Here is a 19,135-nt window from a genome sequence, read left to right as displayed (position 1 = left end):
GTCATATAAAGGAGCATTCTTCTAAATTTGGAATTCAAGCTTAAAGCTTTGGGCCAAATCAGAGCTGGAAAACAAGTTTCCACACATTAATGGCGGCGACCAATATCTCTTGTTTCAAGATACTGACCTGAGAAAGTAAGAGTGTGATATCAGGAGTTAAAAAGCTTAATAATTTTTAATAAATTCTTGTCATACAATCTGAACACTCAGAGCTGTGTATCACTGCCAGCTGCATCCCAGTAAGAAAGCAGACTGACACCGAGCTTGCATTCCAGGGGCAACCATCCATCAGAAATGAATCCTTGCAAGACGTTCCAAGACTGTACTGTTAGCCCTGTGTGGATGCTGGGTCACATGCACAGCAGCTCATCTCCAGAACATCAGAGCAAACACATTTTGTTAACACACAGGGACGCAAGTGACCTGACTAAATTCTGGGGCAAAACAGACACTATTCAGGATTCCTGTAGGGAGCCAGAGCACACTGGGAGCTCACCATATAGCCACGACCAGAGCATCACCAGTGCTGTACACAGTGAATTTGCCTGGATAAACGTGCAAGGGCGAAGTCCAAACTGTCAAATTCCCAGCTCCCTTGTCTAAAGTGGGTTCTTGCTCTCCAGTTATCCACACTACACAGGACAGCTCAACAGCCTTTCTTTAGGAAAGAAGTATTTGTTCCCTTTACAGCAAAAGGTGGGTATCACTTCTGTGGACAACATGCTTCAGGTATTGCTCTTTACAGATAATGCAAGAAAAAAAATATGTCAACTTCAGTTCCCTCCAACACTCACCCAGCAACAGTGGCACCACACATGCCATCTTGCTCCTCTGCACACATCACATACCTACCCTGACAGCAGTGACACTGCCACCAAGTTATTCCAGAGATTTTTACATTTACACCCTGAAAATAATTTCTCAGTCTTGCTAGATGCCTAGAAGAGATGTGAGCACAGAAGTACACATTGTGGAAACAGCGAGTCTCTCCTCAAGAACACCTGCAAGTAATGTGACAGCCTACACTATATGGTTTGCCTGGGAGTCAGGCACTGCTTTTCATGGCAAAAACCTTTAAGAACACAAGTGTAATCAAAGACTAGGAGTAAATCATCAGTATGTCTTCAGTACACTCAGCAGGAAGGGCCAAAGTGTGATTAATGGCACCTAATATCAGCAATACAGCTACGGAACAACTATCCATGCAGGTAAAGTTTCAAGATATTTGTTATTGCTTCCTAGCCATTTTAGTTTCAGGGCAGTCGTCAGAGTATAACTCCAACAAAACATGAATTATTTCAAAGAAGCACTAACACCAGAACCAAAAGCTGTTCCATGCACTAACTATACAAGAGTTGCACAGGACAAACACACTTTAGAAGAGCCATCAGAGTTAGTTGACTGTTTGTTGCTTATGGGGTTGCTCCTTACATTGGGAAGAGTGAGACAGAACAAAGACCACTCCAACCACAGTGCCAGCTTTTCTGCTCTGGCTTGTGAAGGGTAAAAAATTATTGTCAATATAAAGCTGAAATTTTCCTACTATGTCTGGAACTGGACTGATGCCCAAAGCCACAGATTGCTGTTGCCAGCATGTGCCCAACTGCAAGAAAAGGAAGAAAAGAAGAAAAATACTGGGGGTTGAACCCTCAAGATGGCATCTAACTCTGCAAGGAAGAGCCTGCACAGGAGCCTGAAATGCCACATTGAACCTCTAGATTAGGGGAGTTAAAAGGTGTCAGCTCGCTAAGCAGAAACTTTTCAAGCTAGAATTTTGATCTCAAGTAAATGTATTCATTACCTGTAAGAGGATGCTCTCAGCAGAAACTAAGAGAAAGATCTGCTTGTAGTGAAACTGGACTGTACTTAGTTAACAGTTACCTCAAGTCCATCCCGTTTTGTCTGGACAAAAGCCTTGCTCCAGTGTAGACCCTTGGCTGTCAGTATTTGCCCATGACATTTCTGAAGACTCTACAATTGGCACTGAAGCTCAATCCACTTGACTTACTCTGGGCAACAAGAAGGCACCTACACTGATGCTAAAGAGAGGGACTTCGGCTATTTTATTTAAATATTAATCAAGGCAAGGCTATCCTTTTATTTTAAAAGGATAGGGAAATTCCACACTTGATACAGAAGTGGGCCATGGGAACAAGATGATCTAAGTTCAGTTCAGAAGATTTGATTTGGCTCCATCAGATTCATCTTCCTAAGACTACATATATTCTCTCAGAAGATTTTTATTCATATCACAAAGTTCAGTAAAGAATTAAATTCCTGTTTCAGTTCGTGGGGAACAGCCACCACAAATTCAAATACTGAAAATATTAACTGCAATACCCTTGTTCTACTCTATTCATTTTAAATCTTCATTAGCAACTGATTTCTTTTAAAGATGAAGAATATCGGGAATTACCAACTCTGACACACTGCAACTATATAGCCTTGTGCTGTACATACAACAGCAACTTCAAAACAGTGGGAAACAGAATTAGGTAAGAGTAATGCAAACAGAAACAGCTCCTCTTTAAGTAATATATCAAGGACACAAAGGGATGTGCGCATCCAGACGAGTCAGTTCAAAAAGCTTATCTGAAACTCGCTGATCATTAATAGAACATTTTAAGCTATTAATGCTCAAATGGAAAGGTGCTGGACTTCCAGCTGTTTGAAATACTAAAGAGAAAACTGCAAGTCTGCTTTCATTTTGGCATTAATACAATTTTTATCTTTTTTTTCCCCTACTCCTCTTCCCCAACATAGTCAAACAGATGTGACTGGCAGCTTTTATAAAGGTACCCTTTCTGCTTTACAGCAGACAGTAAACATTTTTATGAATGGTAAAGCAAGACACCTTCAGGTGGTGCATACGCAAACATGCACATTCAATTTAGAAGGAAGTCTTTCATGGACTACAAGGAAAAAACTTGTAAGTGCTACAGAGCATGTGCATTTCTAAGAAAATGCCTTAAAACATGTAATTCTTCTCTGGTTTAGTTGTAATTAGCCTTGGACAATGCAGTAGACAGCATCTGATCAATGTTGATATTATCCTGAATGGAACTTCCTGTAACACTTCGGTAAAACCAGGCAATGAATGACTTGTTGAAACATATTCAAACAAAAACTTGTAATGTATAAGATGCTTTTACTTTCTATACTAAATGGTTTTCTGTTTATATAACTGATTAGTTAGGACATATTTTGTCTATAGGTGCAAACAAGCCCAATGAATTGAACATTAAATCCTATGAGAAGATACATTACCACTGCCCTTGCTGATATCAAAGCACAATTGCAACTAAACCAGCTTTTTAACAACAAACATGATTTCACATAGTTTCTACAGCATGGAAACACTTCTTCTACTACTATTTTTCGAAGCTGACGAAGTCAGTGGTGAGACAGAGCCGTGGAATAAAAAGGGATTCTGTATTTTACTAAGCAGTGACTTGGGGAAAAGAAGATTTAAGGAGGACTATCTCAAGTATGGTGTTGCAGCTCCCAGCACAGGAGCCAGACATGTAACAGTGCTGGCTTGGAATGAGCCTACGGCTTCCAAAAGATGACACTGCTGTGGGACCCAGGCACCGGCCAACCCTCCAAATTAACACCAGCTCCAGAAGTGCTGACAAGAGTGAATAGTATCTTGTTAAACTTTATTTTTTACAATGACACCTCAAAAGATTGTTCTCCGCAAGACAAGGCCAGGAAAAAAAAAAAAACCAAAAAAACATTTGCAATGGAAGCAGGAGCTATTTAAATGCAATACAAATGCTGAGGTTCATGGTATCATTTGTTGTATACCATTAAGCAGGCAGCCATCTGCCAAAACTGCTTTTTGGAACAAGATACATACTCACTGCAGGAGTTTACTGTGACTGATGCCAGCACGGCATGGGGGAAATAACTGAAGTCTGGCAAGTGAAGGTCCATTTCTCTTCATTTACTAGAATTATATAGTAATTACTTCTGTTTGAACAGAAGAGAGGAGATATTTCCTGCCCAGAGTTGCTTCCAGCTATACCTCCAAACAGAGAAAAATGGATAAATATGCTAATTAAGGTTTAATTGATCTTCATTATTTTTAATATCACAGTAGATGTGAGAATATTGCTAGTTTTTATACTATGGAAGTGTATGCAGCAGCAACTTTCCTTGCAAATGAGAATGTTAACCACGTGTCTGAGCACAAGCCCAAGGGGAGTTTACTGTACCCAGCATTTGTATCACTTACTGCTGCTTTGGGGCTGCAATAAAAAACTGTGGATTTGCTTCTTCGTAAGAAAGGAATAACAAATTTAGTGATGAATCTCAGGTGAATACCACTGTGGTTAAAGAGAGCACTGGAAAACTTCTCATGAGCTGATTCCCCACTGACACACCAGTAAAGTAAGTAGGAAGACAGACTCAGTCAACACAGCAAAAAAAACCCAACGCAAAAAACCCCAGTGAGTCACCAACACTCAGATTACAATGCAGTCAGCTACGTGAAGAGTGACAAGCAGTGACCAGAGGAACTGTGGTGAGTTTCTCAAGAGCAGAGCTCTGAGGAGAACATAATTTACTAATCTGACAACCTGCTCTGCAGGGAATGAAGTCAGACTAGAGAGAAAAAAAATACACCACAACAAAACAACCGCCCCCCACAAAAACCACACACAACAACACAACACAAAAGTAACCACCAAAAAACACAGCAAAAACCAAACAAAACAAAAATACAAAACAAATCAAGTTTCCAGGCAGAAACACCCTCCTGCTCATGAGTAGCTCTCACCAAGCATGGCTATCCTGACAGTAAGCAGAATCCAGCCATGTAAGTGTCATTCATTAGAGAACAAGTCGGCCACCAGCACACTCTCCCCTTTCTTCACCAAGCCCAAGAATACAGGGCTTGCCAGGCTTACTTGTAACTTTTTATGTAGCCAAAAGCCAAACACATAGATTTCCAATCATAATCCTCATTTTACAATGTTCTGGCTTTTCTCTCATGCCTTCCCTAGAATGCTTTCTCAGCAATATCGGACAACTTGAAGAAAACTATAATTCTCATGTCTTGCATCCTTGAAGCACTATCCTGGTTTCAGGTAACATATTCCTGTTTCTTTCCCAAGATTTACTGCTCCCACCTTCTTATTCCAACTCAGCATAAATTAGGAACTGCTTGAAAAATAGTAGTAACTTCTTCCAGAAAAGTGAAGTCTAACCAGGACTTTCACTGCTATCATTTTATCACTCCTCCATTGCCAGAATACCTTGTATTTTACCACAAGCCAGCTCCTCCCTGCTGCCCAGATGGCCTGAAGTACATTCTTATAGATCCTCCCGCTCCCCCTTATACCACAAATCACACACCATAAAATCCAGTAATTGTACATACATTCTGTTAAAATTATGGTCTCAAATGTATTCTTAGTTTTTGAGAGATCACAACTTCGTGCACATGAACAACATGGGACCGACATCAGGAAAGGGTTTTGTTTGGATGTGCCTTTGGGATCAACTACCACTTCTCAACTTCCTTCCCTCTTCCCCAGCTCTTGTTTGCGATGTCTTTGAGTAATGGATACCCTGACAGCCCAAAAGGGAAAAACTGGTTGATTATAAGTCTCCAAACAGTTATGCAATGAGATGACTAGGGATATCATGAACACTAATTCATGTCTTTCACCCGCTCTACCTCCAAAATTTTTTGTCTTTTCTGCAGATACATAAGCAGAGGCTCCCACCTTAGCTTACTAAAATAACATTTATACTCACGTCTGACAAAAGTCTACGCTGCTATCAGAAGAGCTGGTTCTACCTCTCATCCAAGAACTCCTATGTACATCAGGAACATGATCTGGCTGAACTCTAACCTTACAGAGCTCATCCTGCAGCTGTGCAAACACTAGTGCCTTGGCAAGGAAGGAGGGGAAAAAAACCACGTTTCTAAGCTAGAAGAAGCAAAGATCAGCCTGCCCTTTTTAATGGCAGTGTGCATTTATGTTGGACTACAGTACGGCGCTTGTGGATTCAAGTGACGGAGAAGACACAGCGCAGTGATGGGTGCAGCAGCATGCATGGCACGGTTGGAGGGACCTGCACTTCCCAGGGGAAGTGGCACCTCGAAGGTGAGCACTGCCCAGAGTTCCCAGTGCAGAAACCTGCCGGTCCCACCACCCCAGCCCAGTGTGGTGGCCCCGAGGCAGGTGGCAGCAGGAAAAATGGGAAAGCAAAGAAGTTCAATAGCCCATCCCTATCTTGTCCATGAAGCAGGATATATTAACAGGCATAAACACATCTCTGAATAGTAGAAAACCACATGTCATATTTAACACTAATGAATGCCAGCTGACATGAAGCACAGGCTGTCATGTGGCTTAGCTGCTCCAGACACCTGTCAGTCCTTGGCAACAAAAGGGAGAAAAGGTCAAGACGCTGTTAGTAAACCCAAAGGGGAGACTCAGTTTTCTATCAAAATTGAACTTGACAGGAACCATCACCACAAATAATGCTGAGAGGTTCAGGTGTTACTGGTTACTGATGGCTTATGCTGCTGCTGCTGCTACCAAGCTGACCACATATTTTAGTCAGTTAATAAAATCAACCTGATCTGTAACTTATTAATAAAGATAGCATTATTTGGGTTTGGGTGAGAGCATATAGTATTAAATATCTCTTCTTATACACATAATATTTAGATAGTTTATATGAAAATAGATATACTTTCACTGAATCCCTGAAGAACTTACATAGAGCTATGGCTAATATATTCCACCTTCTCACTTTCCAAATCCTTAATTGTTTTTGCATGAATGCACAGAAATCTAGCAAGAAGAAAGTAAAATAACTTTGTCACGTTTAAAATCTGGCAGACCCAGCTTGGATCTCCTTCACTCTTGCGACAGCATGAAGTCGTCAATAGTTATCCACATCTTTGTCTTGATGGGTAACACACACAAACATACACAGAGACCACTCAGCTCTTGCCTTCTACAGAATGGGCCCCTGTGCTTTTTGGGGTATAGTTCTGGGGTTTTAGCTTTAAGCCTGTGATTATCAGCTATATTGATGTTTAAATTAAACGTGCAAGTATATGCACAAATGTGTTAAGATTACGGCAGTCTGATTCTCTTCTCCCTTATCTGCCACAGTCTCAGTTACCATGGCCTGTCAATCCTGGTTCAGAAATATTCCAAAATATACACTGACCCAGGATGCACATATTTCCAGGCAGTTACATTCAAATTGTAATAGCTCAAGAAAAGAACCTGGGTCAAAACAGTAGGGAAGAAGAGAACTAACGGGAAACATCATGGAATAAGCAATAGAATATTGGGAGGGGGGACACTGCAACTGACTTATTTTTTACATCTTTTCAGAAAAATAGACTGTAAAACTCAGAAGTAATACTATCAAATAGCTGGCACAATTTGCTTTTTCTAGTCTGTTTTAATATGTTCTAAACAACTTTGAAAAAAGTAAGGAGATATAAAAAGTAATGACATGCTCTCTACAGCATGTAAGTAACCAAAAGCTTATAGGTAGTCACAGCTATCTGCATTGTGCTCAGCATCTCAGTACAGAGTGAAAAAAGTCACCCGTTTTGGACAAGTTACTCAAAGCTGTTACACTGACTGTGTGCTATCGCACAAAGGACACAGGATTCCCACAGAAGAAGGGGGCTCTCAGGGGCATCGAGTGATAACCACCCCTCTTCTCCTGTCCCCAGCCACCGAGCTTGAGCTCTTTCCAGGGCAGACATCCCCTGAGATAAACAGTCCAAACTCTGAAGTGGTTTTACAGCAGTAGAGGCTGTAAAAACACATTTGAAAGCAATGCCTATGCTGCTCCAGACTTGCACTAGGGACTGGACTGATCATGGAGGATATGGCGTATTTTTTTACCTCTGACCCTGCTGTACTAAAAAATATGATTCAAGACAGTGAACTCAGGCAGACAAGAACTCCAAACCTATATTCTAGATCCTTTCCTTCACAAACATACAATACATTTTATTCTAAATCCTGTACATGCACTTAAACTAGGTTACAGATGCCTTATATGAATCCTCAAAATAAAACAATCTCTAGTGGTTAATTAGTAAAGCTGGATAGAGGTATTTTTATCATTAGTACTCGTCCAAGTGAAATGGCAAAATCATTTTCTAGCAGCATTTGCAAATGGAGTCTCTAAGTTAAATTTGTTCTCTGCCGTAGCTTCTTTGGGTCATGATCCTAAAACCCAAGAAACCTCAAAACAACCAGGACCAGCTCAGTTCATGATGCAGATGCTGAAAAGAAAGAAATTTTGTATTCAAAAATCTGGTGACACCCCATTTTTGAGCTAGCATGCAAAAGGTTTCCGCAGCTGTCTGTGAAGCGGTGTTAAGACACCAAGAGTTATGAATGCATCAGCTGTGCATCTGTGCAATGGAACGTGCTAGAAATTACAGCAGTTAGAAAGTTATATACTCCAGTGGTGCCTCCAAACATGCCAGAGAAATGCCCCCATCAACATCTAGAAGGCGAGGTGGCCAACGAGACTGCTGTTGGACAGGAGCTCAGGTAAGGTATCTTTTTTGCTCAACTTCACGAATGAAGAAACAACGTACAAGTAAAATGCTTCAAGATCATAAATCTGAACATGGAAACAAAACGTTCAGTGTTATCAGGAAATTACTCATGCTAAAGAAATACCAAGCCATACAGCCTGACCTTACTGCTGGGCAAGCAGCTGGCAGCCAGGCAGACTTCAGCTCAGACAAGTGAAATGCAGCCCACACGGACCAGCACGCTTTTTATTCATGACCACATAACAACAACCAATATCTTTGCACGTGGCTTGGAACAAATAAACTAATTTTATTCTAAATAACCATGAAGAAAGTAGAAAATGTCTTCAATTACTGTTCAATGACTTGAGTGGGACTGCCAACAGGCAAGCCACCACACATTTGCAAAAGTGGGCTCCAAGTTAAATTTCAGAGTACTTCAGCCTTAAAAAAAAAGTTAAAGGATTTTATGAAATTGCGCCAAAGCATGACTTGTGAATAGATACTACCCCTATTCTGCCACAGTTTCAAACTCTTCCTCCCCACTTAAAAAATGTTTTGCGAAGAGTTGTGCTAAAGAACTGCAAAACCCCCCTCACACCTTGGCTAAGTCATGTTTTTAAAAAACAGGATAACATCCAAGTTGAACTGAAGCTGAAGAAAAGTAATTCTCTTCTCCTCCCTGGAAGACTCAAGTCTTCCAAGCTGCAGTAGGTTAGAGAACATGCACGCTTATAGTGCTGTTTTAAAACAAGTGCCTCAAAGAACTGGAGCACTAAACTCACTGTTCCGATTTGCGAACCGGTCACTGGGGACAGGCTCTATTCCAAGGTCCTCTTTGGCAAGCACAGCCTCATTTGTAAGCATTTGGATTGTCATTTTCAAAAGTAAATTGCTGTAGAAATTCCTTTTGAAAATAGCTATTCATAGTAGTGAGGTACAGGTCAAAGGGAAGAAACCGTCACACCTTCAACAGGCTGGCCCTGGAGCTTCTGTCTAGTAAAGAGCAAACCAGACAAAACCCGTTCTTTACACACCCGTTATGCGTGGTCCTTACTCTACTATCAGTTATTCCCATGTAAACACGGAATGTCTCTACTAAAGGAAGTCTGTTTACAGGGAAATAGGCCAGACAGAAAGAAAAACAGTACAGGCTCAAAGAATGTATTTGCAAAGAGCTGTATAACCACATATACATCAATACATATATGATGTTGGATGTTAAAAAAAACTCTCTAAAAATTACCGCTTCATTGCAGAGGAGTGTACTTGGCTAATTTCAGCATGAATGTGCTAAGAATAGTTTATTGTCTGATACGGTTTATTTGCACATTGACACAAATTTGGCCTTTCCTGTATTCCCAAGTAATGTGATACGCACTGAACTGGCCTAGGTGGATGAGAAAGCAGGATCCGTTCCCTTTCGTTTTTATGAAAACAGTGGGTTTTCCAATATTAGTAAGTCGGAGCAGTCAATGTTTTTCAAGCCAGTATTTGAAGTTATCAGAAGAGTTACACTTGATATAAAAACTTTTAATTTTCAGAAAGCAAGTGGGGTTGAAATCAAGAATGATAAACCCTTGAACTTCAAAGCTGGTTTTGTCTGACGGAAGAAAAGTCAGGTTTAGATTTTTCCTGACTTTCATAATACAGGTTTAGCTTCCCTCTTAAAAGCTTCCTCACATTAGATTATCTCCCTTCTAAATATCAACTTGCATTTTCACTGGGGACATAGTTAAACTGATAAAAACATTTACTGATGACAGAATTCTGGCTTTCATGAACACATTGCTGAGGAAATGGCTAATGCTTCACATTTAACAGCCTCAGACTTCGAGAAGAGCATTATTATAGCTTTGTTTTATGCCCTCCAAATATGAAATTAAGGATATATTTTACAGAAACAAACACACACACACAAAATATCACTGCATCTGTCATACACTCCTTATGTATATAAGTATACTCAAAAAATGGAACAGGGAACTCTGAAACTATTATCTGCCCAATAAAATACTACAGTAGATCACTTCTTTAAGTAGTCTATTGCAGCACACATTGGATCTGGCAGGTGTTTCACCTAAAGGTTTTGAGACCACACTAAGGAACCTAATTTATCATTTACTATATTTGGAATGTTGAAAAGTTACAAGCTGTGTTGGTTGTAGGGTGCAATCAAGGCAGTACTCATAAAAAGTCAGAACAAAGCTGGTACTCATTCCATCACTTTTGAAAAATGGCTGGAAAAAATTCAAAACCAGCTGTTTAATAGTTGAGTCAATCTGGTTTTCGGGAAGATGGACTGCTCTCTAATGATTCACTGTGCAGTGCACAGCACTAAGAAAAAAAGGAACATTAGCATGGATTTATCTTTGTGACCAATTCCTTGGAAACTCTTGGGATTAACATACTCAATTACGAATCCAAAAAAACCCAAAAAGTCAATCATGGATTAAAGTCTGTGAGACCAGCCTATATGCAATTCTGAATTCCTTCAGACACCAGGGGGGTTTAAATATGGAATAAAGTGTCAGTGGTAGCAATATAAACTAGGCACTGTAAATCAGCCAAAAAAGAATTAGGATATATTTTTAAGAACACAAAAGCACCATGTAGACAATTTTGCATCAGGTTGGCCAACTATATTTTATGATATTCCAAGAAGTCTGGCAGGCTGTTTGCAGGATCTGTTTTCTGTAACTCTTGCTACTAAGGAATGTTTTCTTGAATTGGAGCCTATGGTTTGCTTTTTTGGTGGGTGGGAAAGGCATAATGTTCTGCCCTGCCCTAGGTCTTCTACTTCTGCATGTTAAACCTGTGTATGAGGCTGATAAGAAACACTGAAAAAGAAAAACAAACACGTGTAGGACACATTTTTCCGAAAATTATCAAGAGGTGGTGCTGAGTGTCACATGCTTTGCTCCTCATGCTGTGTCCGTCACTGTGCTTTCCAGGTCTGCAAGTTCTGTACTATAACTTCTATAAATATTCTCTGCTTTCTGAACTGATTAACATCACCCAAGCTGAGGGGTCTGGATTCCTTTCTTTTTATATGTTTCAAAAACAAATTCAGGATTCAGTGACCTCAACACAGACCTCTCAGTACTACTAAAGCTGCTGCTGCTTCAGCCAGGTGAAGGTCTTCAGCAGGTCCTGCAGCACCTGCCAGTCCCATTCTGCTCTCCATGACCCCAGAGCATCCATAAAGGCCATCTACATGGACATTACATAGGTTTTGCTCAGGCACCTACATTTACACCTGACACCAGTCTTAAGGATACTGAATCCCACCTTTTGCCTATCTGAAAGCACCTGTCCACAGAGAATAAATTCCTTATTCAGGATATGTACTTATTTGTGAGAATTCAAAAAATGGCCTTCCAAATTACATAAAATGGAAATCACACACATATTCCCTCCTTTCTTAATCATGATACAGCATTGTTGTAAGCTTACCACACCAACTAAGCATATGCACACACAAGTAATGACTATTAAATGCCTACCAGCATTTGAAGTATTTGAACAAGCAACTGAATAATTTGAATACATAAGCATGACAGACACCTAGCTGCCTGTATTATTATTAACCCTGTTAGAGAATTCTACAAACAGATGTTTTCACTCTTAATTTTACACTGAGGGAAAATACTGCTCTCATCTTTTAACAAAGTTGCTTTTTATGACAAGTTATTGCACTTCAGTCCTCAACTCGTTGCAAAAATTCCCATGCTTAATGTTTTCTATTGCCTGAGTTGAAAAGTCAATTGGAAACAGAAAGCACAGCGATGTAGGTATAAGTCAGATAACATAAATCAGGGATAAGAACACAGAGGTGTTAGAGTTGTATATTTTTTAGTATCAGATCAGATACACTCAGTTCTGCATGCCATTTGGATAAGAGGGCTAGAATTCCTATGTCTGCTTTCCATATTTTTCAAAAAACCTGTTGTGTTTGACAGGCAAGTATGAAAATGGGAAAAAAACAATGAAAGGTCTCCTGCAGCAACACTTGATATTCGCTTCTAAAGCTTGTACTATCGGCTGGTCCAAAGTGGTGACCACAAAGCCTATGGAGCACTTCACAGCTCTCATTGCCAGACCTTGCTGGACTCAAAAAAACACCACTTATTTAAAAGCATGCTTATCTAGGCATTGTGTTTACTAAGAGCCTTTAAGACTTGAAAATTCCACTCTAAAAGAGAAGGTATGATCCTGGTGTTTTGTTCTTTAGTACATTTATCTTGTTTGTTCAATACTGCTCACATGTAAGACTTCCCTCTCAACCTCCACAAAGAAACAGCTTTCCAATCTGAGCTTACAACCTATCTCTGAATTTTTAAGGCGGAAAAGAAAATAACCCAGCATCAGGATATGTACACTACACTCTCCCCTTCCCACTTGCCTTTCATCTTTCTGTCATGGCCCTACATTGCCAGACCTTGACACAGGGACCATCTATTTTCCCCTCCCCACTCATTCTGCAATATATAACACAAAAGCACTTCATATTAATCACACTTCGAGTAAACAACATGCTCCAGTGAAGTACTGAGCATATTTTTCCTGCACACAGTGTTGGCCTGAAAGCTGTCGTCCATGCTACTGTTTCCACAGAACCATTCCCAAATGCCTTGAACTCTTACCTTATATTTCTGATATTGCCTTTGATCTTGCTGTGTTTCTACTTCTCCAAGCATGACATGCAAGCAACATTCCTGTATTCTTTTACATTCAAAATCAGCTATATTTCAAAGCTCTGATGTCATCAGGACAACTTTATATCATCTCTGGTGAAATATATCTGCTCAACAGATGTGAAACAAATCTTTTGTTTCACTACTCAGTTTAAAGCCAGCTACATAAATAATTGAATAAGATGGTGTTTTGTAATGATGCCCAGATATTTGTCAGTCTCAAGAAGCCAAAACGCTGTCAGTGACCTGCTTCAGGACAACGCTGAATGAGTGGCTTTCCCCAGTACCAGCTTCAGTGCACCCCGCTACTGCAGCCAGACACGGGAAACACAGGACTGGACATCAAAGGGGAGGCTTCAGACTTGCGCTTCATCCCCGCAGCCATCGTGGCAGCTTTCTACGAACATTCTCTTGTCACTGTTAGGACAGACACCGCAGGGCCAGTCAGTGTGGGGAAGTGGCAGCAATTCATCCATCAACCAGTTCTGGGGATGGAAAAGGTTGGTTCCACACCCCTCTGCTGGGCTGGGCCATGGTGACAGAACCCCAGCTTGACAGCGTGGAGAACCTTGGCAGCAGTTATGTGCAAGGGCTCCAGAATCAGGCCAAGAATCACACCAAAAGGACTTGGATTTCCAGGACACGCTTCTCTTTCTGATTTATATTTCACTGTATTTTGTATTTTCAAAAATCGAGGGAGGAAATTAAGAGAATGGCAGGAGGACAACGATGAAGAAATTCAAAAGGAAAGAACCCAGGTCAGGGGAAGGAGAGCAACATCAGGCTGCTGGCTGTTGAACCAAACAAAAATCTTCTCAGACTTCACTGAGCTTTAACACTTGGACTTAAAATAGACCTCTTTAAAAAAAAAAAGAGGTTAGGAAAGCCTAATGAGGGGAGAGGGAAAATATACTCTTATCTCCATTTCCCCTGCAATCACTCGAATACAAGGCCTGCCTTCTGCTGTATTAACTTTCTAGCTGCATGAAATTGTCCCAATATGAGTGCATATCTTAGTTGTTGCCGAAGCAGCTAAAAACAGCTCCTGGGGCCCCTGTCTCTCCACAAAGAATCAGCTGTTGCAGGAAGGTAAGCGCCAGCCTTAACCCAGCAGCATCTCTGAGGAGTAAAGCCCATGATGGCAGCCATGAGGGTATGCTTCCCGCCAAATCCTAAATCCCACATTACAATTACTGTTGTAGAAAAATAGGAAATTTGGATTTTTGGCCTGTATCAGTGTTATAAGCTGTGCTGCTAAGGCTGCAAGTCTCAGCTTGTCCCCTGTGTAGCCCTTGCCCAGAACCACGAGCCTGGTACCACTTTTCCAGAAGCTGAAGGCAAGTTGATGAAATTTAATGTTTCAGAGATGCCACAGTTTGGATCGTCTTGGTATAATAGAAGTTCTTGATACCAGTCTCTAAGTGTATTACAGTTTTTAATATACCAATGTTGGGATGCTAGGAAACGAGACAGGAATATGTTCTCCTCAAGCATTTATCATTGTTTAAGTTTAATCTTAATGTATGCCTCTGCAAGTTGTGTCCAGATGTTCTGTGTGCTAAGCCTGAGTACCACCTCTTATTTCTCTCTGATATTGGGAAAGTATCAGAGAAATAAAGTTATGATGAGCCCCAGTGCTTCACTGCTGCAAAACTCATTTACATAAGGCTTACTATAGTTATCCCTCAGGTGTTAAAGCTTCATTGAAACAAAACAGATACAGTAACAAAGGTATAACTGACAGTCATATTGACCGACGTGCTTTTTGATTCAACTCCATAAATATTTACTCAGTACAATCCTTTAGAAGATTAACTTGAAAAGTAGTTCAAGTTCAAATCTCTGTTTCATTACAATGCTAAAAGAATATTCCCCATACACCACACATCCAAGCAGAAAGTGCAGGTAAATATTAAACTTGTCCAGAGCACTGGGAAACAATCAGGAACATACCGTATGCACAAGGAACAGTGCAGGAGTGCTGGGCAACTACCATTCTCTCAAGTTGAAGGATTTATTCCTCGTGGAGTTTCGCTTTCATGAGCATCAGTCTATACCACAAACTGATCAGCGCTCTCAAGCCTCACAGCAGAAATACAAAACTCAGCTTTCTTTGTGTAAAGGTAAGAAGGGACTTAGAAACCTTTTCTCTCTCTCCCCTGCATCTCTAGGATACCAAAATTGGTGTCTTCGCTTTCCAGGCAATTTGGCTGGTTTGATACAGTTTGGGATGGCAAGTTCCTTAAGGCTACTAGTAAACCAAACTCACCAGGGGAACTAAAACCAAACTGAGCTCTTCCCATTGCTGCAGGTCTACAAGATTTCTTCTGTCCCTTCACCTCCCTTAAGCCTTAAACAAGCTCTCAAAGTTGTATGCAGCGTGACCACAGAGGGCTATCCCAGGCCCAGGGGTGAAGCTCCTTACACTTTTTTAGTGCTCAGGTGTTAAAGGGAATAGAGTCCCACCCTTAGTCATGGACACCAGGAGACAAAAGCTCATTTGCCTCAGTACAAAATGCAGAAAGAACTGAACACAGACCAATGCAGGGAAGAAAACATCTGACCTCACATTTTCAGAGCAGACTTGCATTTTGTTTAACTCCCTTACAGTTAACAGACTAATCTGTGTTGAAATTATATCAGTCAACATCCAATTCAGAAATAGCATAGGAAAAATGGAGCAAGTTAGTGAATAATATGTGTTCTCTAAGAGCCTAACATCACACAAAATAAGATCAGACCCTGAGGGAGTCAGGTATACACACACATTGACCATGATACAATTCACTGAACAGTAAATCATTACTTACCCACTACCTCCTGTAATCAATATAAGCAGCTGCCTAATTATAAGTGTTCCAATTTTTTTATCTGTTAACCTCATTCATGTCTGCTTAACTGTAGAAAGAAATAGCAAACCTAATATATACACATAGATATATATATAAATAATACTGATGATCAATATTGAAATGGCTGTAGCAAGTGACCACTCAATTAAGTTCCTTGTGTGTTTCTAAACAGGCAACAGCACATAAACATCCCTTCCTGATCCTTCCTGGATTCAAGACTATATCCTGAAGCATAAGAACTACACTCCTATCTAAGCAAGCTGAAACACAATGTATTTATGTTCTGAAATGCAATGTATTAATGTTCATAACAGTATTCAACCCTCTTCAAAATCCAGTTGCACCATCTGACATCTTCAGACACTTTTTCAAAACAGTTAATTACATTTTAAATATTATTAAATTGAATAATTGGATTAATTTAATCATTTTACTGGCATTTTAGGGCAGAATTATTTCCTCTTTCCAAAAAAAAAAAAAAAAAAAAAAAAAACAACAAAAAAAGGCAAATGAATTTCAGTTCCATCTAAGCGATGGTCTTCATAATTTGGAAGCAACAGCTATAGCTTTTGCCTAGTTTATTATTTGCCTATAGAGTTCCTGATTCTGCTAAATGAACTTCCAATTTAATTTTAGCTCCAAATTCATGTTGTATAAAAATAAGCCATAATTGAAATGTTTCCATGAATACAAAGCAGCTTTCAATAAGCACATCTGCACAGAAGAAATGAACTTTGTCCCTCACATCTCATATCCAAGACTTCATTGTACTGAAACCTTCAGTTTTCGTTTTGCAAACATTAGAAGATTCAAGAGAACAAACTTAATTTGAGAAGGGAAACAGAATTTTAAGTTGTAAAACTTGGAAAAAAAAAAAATCTCAGCCCTTTTAGCTCAATCTATTTGGATGAGTTTTTCTTTCTATGAGAGATTATTTGAGTAGTAAGCACCAGTCAGATCCATCCATTTAGTTACTCTTACCTCAATAATATACAAAACCACATTCTTGTAGAAGCAATATAGTATGCACTTGGTAACTCGATTGTAACTCCAAGCTCCATGGACCAACAACAGCTTCTCCAAGTAGGAAAACTGAAAGTGAAAAAACAAGTTTTTACATAGAGGAGCTGTTTAAAAAAAAATGGTTAAAGTAAACCCCCACATCATACACAAGAAAACATCACACAATCATCTATGAAAGCTGTAATTCAAGTGCAATATTTAAATAACTTAGCAGAACACACATGAGAAAAAACAACACTTAAAATATTTACAGGAAAAGACTTTTTTGTAGCAAATCCTCTGAATGTTTTTTAAGTGATCTTCAGTTAGTATATTACTATCCTGATTGCAAAATCAAGCAAGGTAAACCTAATATAGCCTTGTAGATTGAATATAAATGTGAACTCCCCATTTCATGGTCAAAGAAGGATTCATGTGTTTGAGGTGACCTGACAGAAAATCTTAGCTTCCTAAATTCAGATTCTAGATCATTTATTTCAACCAAACCTCATTCGAAATTTAAAGCTACAGTAATGAATTAGAACTGTCATGAGATAGCTCTCCTCCCTTGATTTCCAGCACCAACATCACTGAACCATAAATCCTATAAGAACAGCCTCCCTCCCACACATCAGTAATTCAGATTTGTTAGGATTTGCCAGCAAGAAAGAGGAAAGAAAATAAAAGTGAACTGAGCTTCACGGTTCAGTCTCTGCCCAACTTGAGGCAGGACCGGTAGTGCAACACCCACAAGGGAATAGTTGACCTACTAGACACCTAGTGCCTCAGTTAATATGCAGCACAGCTGCAACTTTCCTTGTCAAAATTCACTAATAAAACACATCAGCAGCAATGGCAAACTTGCCACTACTTCCTGACAAGTCACCCCAAATGACTCTTGTAGAGAATAGTTAGATACACCCTAAAAACTTCTCTCTTCTAAGTCTAACAAGGGACCATCTCAGGTGAAGTCTTCTCTGGAGCTCAAGGCAAGGAAAAACCCTACCACTAACTGCTCTCATGAAAGTGAGCACACTGGATAGCACTGCAAAGACGACACTATTGTATTTATGGAGTTTTAAATTAGAAGGGGACATAATGACCATCTGTTTGGCCAACCTGTGAAATAGTTTCTACAGATTATCACAGTTGTCTCTGCATTGACCCTAGCTTTTTTTTTTTTTTTAAATACAGTTTAGCATTTAGAAAGATACCCCCTGTCTTGACTAAGGGATTAGGTGATGCTGGAGCTGGGAGGGGGTGGGGGAGAGGGCAGGCAGGTTAAGACACTGAAAATGCATCCAAAATACAAGCCAATTTTCCAAAGAAGAAAGTTTAAAAACATGAACATTTGTTTAAGAAAGAAGTTTTCTTTCTTAAGTAAACAGTCCCCAGATATCAGATGCTCTCTGGATTAAGATAATAAACCTGCCTACTGAGGGAGTTATTAAATTCTACTACTGTCTCTCTAAACAGGTCATTTGATTTGGGAAATAGGGACCACTGGTGCAATATCATTTCAAGGGAAAAGGATAAATCAAAGAGATGCTCCTTGGACCTGTGGAAACTATCCGTAGTACTGTCAGACATGAGTTGTCTTTTTTGTTTGGATTATGCTTTGATTCCTCCTGGAATGCTGAACAAGCCTACGTAGAGACATTATCTCCCATAAGTGCCTACGTCTGGCACCACCGCATCGGAAACACCATTAGAACACAAGATATTACACTATAGTGGTCACGTTAAATTACTCAATAAGAACACACTCTGCCTTCAAGGCATGCACATGCAGTAATGCTTTAGTGGGAGTTATATGTCTTTGCTGAAAGAAATACACCCGAAGGAGATCAAGTTTTTCTTTTGAACACTTTTTTTGTGGTAAGGACACATTACCATACAACACTATTAGTCTCCTTTACAAGAGGGCTTCCTTTGTATTTTTTTCTCATCAGCTACAAGCTTTTCTACACAATCACAAAAAATACAGTTCCACAGTGTTGTACCAATTTTTGAAAGTTAAAATTCTGTGCGAATGTGACCAGTTT

The 19,135-nt window shown here is 39.8% G+C and overlaps 1 protein-coding gene across 1 annotated transcript in view; it reads right to left on the bottom strand.

The window, feature by feature from the left end:
- ATP8A2 (ATPase phospholipid transporting 8A2) overlaps positions 1-19,135 on the bottom strand; it is a gene marked incomplete at both ends in the record, with an annotated part of 185,474 nt that overhangs the window by 35,088 nt on the left and 131,251 nt on the right. Inside the window, one exon of the mRNA XM_080364292.1 lies at positions 17,070-17,180. Coding sequence (XP_080220418.1) covers positions 17,070-17,180 — 111 coding nt within the window. The remainder of the gene's footprint in view (positions 1-17,069; positions 17,181-19,135) is intronic.

Source organism: Nesoenas mayeri (assembly GCF_963082525.1).
Source record: "Nesoenas mayeri genome assembly, chromosome: 1".
Lineage (NCBI taxonomy): Eukaryota > Metazoa > Chordata > Aves > Columbiformes > Columbidae > Nesoenas > Nesoenas mayeri.
Note: the sequence above shows the minus strand (reverse complement) of the source record. Positions and strands in the feature narration are given on the sequence as shown.